Consider the following 7,840-nt stretch of genomic DNA (forward strand, 5'->3'; position numbering starts at 1 on the left):
ATTCACAAATTCATGTCATGGAGATTTGTTGGTCACAGCCATGCCTAAAAACATGCATCAATTAAGAATGCAAAATTCTTATACAATTTTGTGAGAAGACGCATTCCAATTCAACTTGAATCTTTATAAAATTAATTCAATGTGCGTTAGCAAGTAAATCATAATTAACGATGAAATAAAAAAGATCAACAGAAAGGAATGACGCATGGAACCGGAACCCCTCCTTCAGCTCAAACCCGAATCCGAGATCAAACCCGGATCCCATTAAACTCGGGTCCGGACGGCAGATGACGCGGGCCTTTTTGGAAAACGGATTGGAAAACACCTAAAGATCCGACCCGCTTCCACGCGCACCCTTCCAAGTCCCAAATGTCGAAGCACCCAGCGAAGACTAGAGCGGCAAAACCCCCTCCACCCACCTTTCTTCGATCGCCGACGCTATGAGCGACTCTCGCGAAGAATCTCCCGACTGGCTTCGAGCTTTTCAGGTTTCCCTCTTGCCCTTTTTCTCCTTTCGTTTGCATATTTTCTTTTTAAGCCATCGTTTTGCTTAATTTTGGGCTCCATTTCCTTTTCTCTGAACTATTTTTTTTCCGAGAGAATGTCGTAGAATTTTGTTTCCTTGAAATGTGTTTCAGTCACTGGCATCGAAGATTTCACTTTCCTTCGATGCTGGTTTACTTTTACGGTTTGTTTGCACCAAAATCGATTCTTATTAACTGAATCAGGTATTAGGTTTTCGGCATTTGTTTAGTGTTTGTAGATCCCCTCTGTTGGATATTTTTTATCAAATTAATTCACCAAAGAATTGCTTATGTGTAATTAGTTGGAGATTTTGGTTGTTTCCGTGGTCTATTTTTGACCTTTTTTTTTTCCGTAATTGATGCCCAATTTATTAGATTTTTATGATGTTGCATCACGATTTCACTGCGAAGTTCATGCTAATAGCAAGGTTTCGCTCTCTTCATCAGGCACCAAGTCAGGCTTTCTTTACACTATCTTCGGCATCTGAGTCTTCCCCAGAAGGTAGCCCAACAAGGTCTGATCATACCCGCAAAGAACCAAAGAAACCTCCAGAGGATTCGATTCTAATAGACAGTGGAGAAGAAAGTCCGGTCATCAAGACCAAAAAACAAAAGACTGTCAGAACTAAACCTAATCAAAAACTAAAAGAAGGTAGTTGAATAGCGGAATAATGTTACATCTCTGTTGTTTTGGCGATGTTCCCATGCTTGATATAATGCAGTGAATCAGCAGCTAATCTTTTAGTCTTAGTTATCACTTCACTGTTTAATCTCTTGGTTCATTTGACTTTTACATGATCTGCTGTAGACACCTTGGATGTGCAAGATGATGGACCGGTGGAGGAAGATATCAGAGAGAAACCTTCTGGACCTACTGTAAGATGCCAAAATTGATTCACCTTTTTATCTTTTTCCTCCTTGAGCTATACAAACTGCTGGTTAAGCTTAGATTCTACTAATGATGTTGTCATTGAAAATGCTTTTTATGCCCACTGTTATTTCTCCACTGAGCATTTTAGGTTGAACAGATAGGTTAGTTATGGGAAGTGATGTCTTCATTTTCCAATATATTGTTAATGTGCGATTTGTGTATTATTTCATCCATCTCGGAGTACCAATTCTATCTATATATATTAGTTTTGTTTTCATGTACAACCCTCTGATGGATCATGCACCCTTATGCATTTCAGATCTCGTCAAGGTTGCCTCTGGTGTTCCCAGACAAAGTTCAACGTTCAAAGGTATTTATTTTCTTGTTATTTACCCTCTCTCTTTTTTCTTCTTTTTTTAACCGTTTCAAAATATTCTGTTTATGACATGTGTTTCCTTTTACATAATTAATTCCTTGTATGAACTTCACATCCCATGCCTGGTTAATGACATCAATATAAATCTGAAAAATTTTAGGATATGGCTGGACCTTCATCACCAGAAATACACTTGCACCTGTATCCTGGACAGCATAGTGATGTGATGCTATATGATTCAAAAATTTGTACAGAAATGCATCAACTATTCGTTAATTATTCATGTGGCCCATCACTGGTTATTTAGAAACTTGTATTGGATTCGTCTATTAAAACAGTAAGATATTGTCCTCAAGCTAAAGAGCAAGGTATATAACTTTGAGAAAAAAAAAAAAGTGGATTAATGAGCAGTCTATTTCTAAATAAATAGCATCCATGAAGTATTGGCTTTGTGCTAGGTTTTGCTGTGGAGTTTGTACTGTCATCTGACATAATTTTAACCACCAACATTATTATCTTCCAACAGTGGTAAATAAAAATGCCTGTTATGTATATGCATCCCTGTCAACTGTTACTCTACTTAATTGGCTTTTTTGGAAGTTCATATTTGCAAACATTTCTATTTCAGTAATTGCTTTTGTTACATTCAGGCACTGGTTGAATGTGATGGGGATTCCATAGACCTAAGTGGAGATGTGGGTGCTGTTGGGCGAATAGTAATATCAAATGGTCCTGCTGGAAACGAGGATATGCTCTTAGACCTAAAAGGTGTTGTTTACAAGTTTTGTAAACTATCTGCTTATACCTGTTTGTGAAACAGACGATTTTGCCTAACATTAAAATATTTCACATGGTTCATACTTGATAATGGCTTTCTCCAAATGTTGAGTCATCCTTTTTTTTAAAAAAAAAAAGGAAAAAAAATCGTTGAACCCAATTAAAGTACTTTTTTTATCACTCTTCTGGAGAACGTATGGTAAATATTATGTCTGGACAGCAGGAAAGGTTAAAAAGAAAACAATGTGTTTCCTCTCGGTTCAAGCTTTCGAATCTTAGATGGGTTTAGAACTGGAAGCGGCTCACTAGCTAGGAAAGGTCAAGATTTTCGTGAACCTGTAATTAGTTTGCTGATGTGTCATATTAAGTTATCTGCTTTATTTAATCATTCATACCTCAGAATTTAGAGTTTCTAATGAACTCAATGTTACTTGCAGTGTAAGTTGACTTGCAAAAACTTTTCATGATACTTATAAATTCCATAAAAACTAAAGAGAAAATTATGTCTTTGGTCACCAAAACTGCCAGGGCAAATATTTAATCTTATTCGTTTTGCTAATTGGTCGCAACTATCGATTACTTTCTTCGTAAAATGTAGCAGTCTGGACCTGTCAAAGGAACCATTGCAATTTGAGTTACTTTTGCTTGGGTTTTTAATGAAATAAAAGCAGATAAGAGTTTCTATTATTATCACTTAATTCATCACCTCATCCAAGTTTGGATCCCTTTTTGGTTTGAACTTATGAATGCTTTTATGACATGACATTTATTTCTTTTACCTTTGCAATATCAGTCCTTTGTATTTCCTTTTCTTGAGCTAACAATGGATTTCTGTTTCTTATCAACTCACAATCTCTTCAAGGGCCTGTTTGGATGAATGGGCTGAAAATCCCATTGGATTCGTGGATTGGGCCAGTAAAATCGGTGAGATAATAGGTTTACAGGCTGGGCTAGGCTTAGGATCTAATGGAATTTCAGCCCATTCATCCAAACAGGCCCTTAGAGTTTTAGTTATCCCTCTAAAGAGCCTTTTTGTAGTTATTCTTGTTCCTTTTTTTTTTTTTTCTGCAGCACTCAACAATATCATGTTATGTTTGATATCTGATATTCCATATTTTCTTTCTAATTTACAGGGACCTTATATAAATCAATGATAGTTCCTTCAAGGACGTTTTGCATCGTATGCCATCCATCATAATCTCAATACTGGATTCATCTCTAGCTTACTCCTGAACTCGAACATGTGATTTTTTTTTTGTGATTTGAGTTTCCAGGAACTGTGATAGCTCAGTATTAACAAATATTTCTTAATTTCCAGGTTAGTGTTGGACAATCAGAAGCAAAGGTCTGTCAATAAAAAAACCCAGACTAACATATTTTGAGTTTTCTATTGCATCTGTGCTTTTAGAATAAGAAATGCAAGCTCAGTGTCTACTTAATGAAAGTGAAATACATGGCAATTTCCTCTCTATATTCTTTAATTGAATTATGCAACTTGATGGGCTGAATCATTAACTAATTCTATGATTCACAGCTGTTACTTCTTTCTCATGTCACCAACAGGCTTCATTCTCTGATGACTTTTCACAATGCTCAAAGATTGTAGAAATAATCCCATCCTATTTTATTTTTTTGCTGGGCAATTGCTAATGCAATGTCAGGTTGTTGGGGAAGGGCTAGATGGTCATGATTATAACTTTCTTTGGGCTATGAAATGACAGCAGATATTGATTCATGGAGATCTGAGCTCTTCATTTCCTTGTTTTCATGTATACAAATTAATGTTATTCTATTCTAAGATTCAATTATCTTTTATTTTGCTGTGAGCCCTAGAGTTACTAGATTTAAGAAACTGGAACTACATCTTCTTTTCCCAAATCCTATAATATAAGATTGAAGTTATGAATTTAGGAGTTCATTATAACTTTAGTCGTGTATAACTTTTGCATACATAATTCTAATGGAATTGGCACTGTAGAAGAACTGGGAAAAAACTAATGCTGGTTTATGTCATTTAATGTGTTAAGAATTTCTGAGGTTTTGCATGAGTTTCCTGATATGGTTGATGATGTGCTTGTTTCAAGTTCTATGCCCATAAGATCTGCAATTAATCTAGCTATCCCTGATATACCAGTCCCTAGCCTCAGATTTCTTAGGTGTCTATATCTTTTCCTATCCAAATTTGGTTATCTAGTTATCAATTTGGGATGATGACTGCACAGATAGAAGCTATCATGAACGATTTTATCCAATTGGAGCCTCAGTCTAATGTGTTTGAAGCTGAAACAATGATTGAAGGTAAAACTTTGTGCTTACAGGAGTCACTTGTTAATAAATATTTGGTCTTGTTGAAACATGACATTTTCTTGCTTGGAAAATCAGCACGACCCTTCTCCTTATATTAATTTTTGGTGTATGATCATATTTAGAGGAAGAATTATGTTGCTTTTCATTGCTTACAAGCATAATTGACGCCTATATATATGTCACAAAGTTTCCTCACAAAAACATTTAGCATAAATTTTGCTCTTGGTATCTACTAGATTAAATCACCAGTGCTTAAGAATCATCTTGCTTTGCCTTAAAACTTCAGGTTGAAAGGCATCATCATATTTTATTGTTATTAACTGATTGTGTATGCATTCACTAGTTGTGGCAGTCAGTAATCATTGATTTGCCATTCTCAATCACTTCAGTTGAGGGCTAACGGTATATTTTTTGGGATCATATGGGACTGGCACTCCTTAAAATCATTAAGCTATTACACGAAGCTATCTTGCTTTACCCAAAATACAGGGAATTTTAAAGCAAAACAGGTTGAGCTACGGGACTCAAAGATGGCTAGTAATTAGCTGAAGCAATGTGAGAAGGTTTAGCATCTTGTGGATATTGCAGGATAATCTTCTGAGATAATTCTGCCTTGGGGAAGTTGTCTTTAAGCACATCAAGGGAACAACCTACATCATGGTGGATTAGCCTAGCTCATAAACCTACATGGCATGCCGATATTCCCTTTACAATATCCGAATTTCTTGTTCTCATCTGCTTTCTCCCTGCTGCCTTATGCAGTTTACTTTTATGCATATTTACATTTATGCCTTACCACTAACATTACCATTTGTTCTATAACAAGTAGCTCTCTCATTTTGAGTAGGAACACTTGATGGATTTTCGTTTGATTCGGAAGAGGAGGCAGATAAATTGCCTAAATCTTCTGTTCATCAAAGCGATCAAAAAAATGGAAAAGGAGACCAACCAGATGCGAAGACCAAAATCGAGAAGTCATCGGTATGCTCCAAATCCTAATTAATTTCTTTTAGACGGTTTATGGAACTGTCAATTCTTGCAAAAATGCATTCATTTGTTTAATTTGGCACTCATTTAGGAAAATTTTGTATTCCAATTTTGGATCAAGTTTTGCTTCTGATTCTATTATGTTGTTTATAATGGTGGTTTCACATGTAGTTTGCTGGAAGATAGCTTCGCAATTATTTTCTTCTAGAACTAATTCCACATGCTTTTTCATTGATTTTTGGACCACTCAGAGTGCCTTCTATTATTGTTTGCAGTTGCTAGTTGTAGGCACTGTTACTGTTGGGAGAGTTGTCTACTAACTCTTTTCCTTGGAACCAAATTTTATGCTCTCTTCTATAAACCAATTTTAAAACACTTAAAATATTGACTTTGGATATATGATATTAGACAAATTATTTTCAAGTGCTCTTCACCAACTTATGGTGAAATCAAAAGCTGCTATATTTTTCTCATAACTATCTGTTTTGCTTGGCCTTTGTCTGTAGAGGTTTCCAGCACCTGGCTTGCTGTTCTGGATTTTTAGGTATGGAATGTTTGTTTGGTTGTGTTGGGGGGCCAGTGTGGTCCAAGTAAGAACTAATGGTTTCCGGCCTTCCATAAAAGCAGTTCTCAACAAACTGTCTAGTAATTTCATCCTAGAGGGACATTGAAGATAACCAAAACATTTGTCCAATTTTGGATGCCATTATCAGCCAATTAGAAAGAAACAAAGAGAATCATGGTTATTCACTGGAAAATTGATTGCTAGTGTCACTACTTTTGATGCATGTTAACCATACAACTACTTCACGAAAAGGTGGGGAAGACCAGAAGTTTCGAGACTTGGTTGGTTTCCTTTGTCCAATCAGATGGCAGGATAGCAGCTGCAATATATCTCAGGACAGTAGTTTTAAGAACTTTTTCTGTCTGATTGGATGTAAACCAGTTCCAGTGGCATATTGCTGTTACAGTAATATATGATCTCCTAAGGGCTATCATTACTCCATTGAACTGGAACCTGGTTGTTATGCAGGATACTAGCCACTATATTTCTCATAAGTTATGTCTTTTAAACTTATAAATATTCTTTTGCTTTCCTTCCCAAATACTGCTGCATGGGTAACTGACAGGACTTCATATGCAGGGTACGGCACATAAGAAGGCAAAAAGTACTGCAAGGCCATCCAAGAAAGCAGCAAAGAAGTCTCAAGTAGTAAAGAAAACAAAAAGGAAGAAATGAGATGAACGTGTGCTTGGTATAATCTTGTATCACTGCATCCAACACTAGTTACTACTAATTAGCTGGAAACAGGAAAGAGTGGGGTTGGGGGGCGGCAGGGGCATTCATTTTTGTTTCTTTCTCCCTCCTCTTCTTCCTTTTTCGGCCAACTCGCCGAGTTGTTTTATTGTCTTGAATTCCAGACAGTCACATGAACGGCTAACAGGCTATTGGAATGAACCGCGGAGGGATATTGGGCCTCACCTACTGGCTTACCTAGAGAAAGGTTGCTAGAAACTTGGTATGAGTGATTTGTATCCTCTAAACTGTCCAGAAATCTCTTTTTATACACTCAATGTTCTCGATTCCATGTCCATCTTTCTGCGTGGTGAGTTTACTTCCCATGTTTTCTTATTTGATGCTGAGGTTTCTAGAAAGGTTTTAAATCCTATAAGACATAATCGTTCTAATTTTTACATGGAATGAAACCGTCGTCCTATCCTGTTCCTATATTTAGAACAGAGGATGTTTCAAGATATTTTATTTGGAGTGCTGGGATGCTAGTAGGACGGTTCTATTCTGATACATTGGGTGGTATCTCATCTGTATCTTATGGAACATTCCATTGGGATCTAAATCTCTAGGTTCCGGTGCATACAATCAAATCTTCCCTCCAACTCACTTTTCACTCCTAGTATATGTGTTTGCAAGTGTTTGCAACCATGGCCGGTCAAAATGGGCGTGGGGAATGGACGGTTGCGTCTCTGGCCGTGCGTCCA

At 36.7% G+C, this 7,840-nt stretch overlaps 1 protein-coding gene across 3 annotated transcripts; it reads left to right on the forward strand.

Annotated features, from left to right (window-relative positions):
* The first annotated feature begins 331 nt into the window (after positions 1–331).
* Positions 332–7,429, forward strand: LOC105049313 (uncharacterized). Of its 3 annotated transcripts, XM_010928925.4 has the most exons (10): positions 332–488; positions 972–1,176; positions 1,333–1,400; positions 1,715–1,765; positions 2,422–2,539; positions 3,682–3,728; positions 3,867–3,893; positions 4,771–4,846; positions 5,703–5,836; positions 6,987–7,429. In XM_010928925.4, the coding sequence occupies exons 1-10, from the start codon at positions 441–443 to the stop codon at positions 7,080–7,082; spliced, it is 870 nt and encodes a 289-aa protein (XP_010927227.2). In that variant the 5' UTR covers positions 332–440; the 3' UTR covers positions 7,083–7,429. The 3 variants fall into 3 exon arrangements, with proteins under 3 accessions (XP_010927227.2, XP_010927230.2, XP_010927228.2); XM_010928928.4 differs by lacking the exon at positions 4,771–4,846; XM_010928926.4 differs by lacking the exon at positions 3,867–3,893.
* The last annotated feature ends 411 nt before the right edge of the window (positions 7,430–7,840 follow it).

Source organism: Elaeis guineensis, chromosome 7 (assembly GCF_000442705.2).
Source record: "Elaeis guineensis isolate ETL-2024a chromosome 7, EG11, whole genome shotgun sequence".
Taxonomy (NCBI): Eukaryota; Viridiplantae; Streptophyta; class Magnoliopsida; order Arecales; family Arecaceae; genus Elaeis; species Elaeis guineensis.

Coding starts and splice junctions, on each gene's coding strand:
- LOC105049313 (XM_010928925.4), top strand. CDS start 441: ATGAGCGACTCTCGCGAAGAATCTCCCGACTGGCTTCGAGCTTTTCAG. Junction 1,766..2,421: donor ACAAAGTTCAACGTTCAAAG/GTATTTATTTTC, acceptor TGTTACATTCAG/GCACTGGTTGAATGTGATGG. Junction 2,540..3,681: donor TATGCTCTTAGACCTAAAAG/GTGTTGTTTACA, acceptor TCTAATTTACAG/GGACCTTATATAAATCAATG.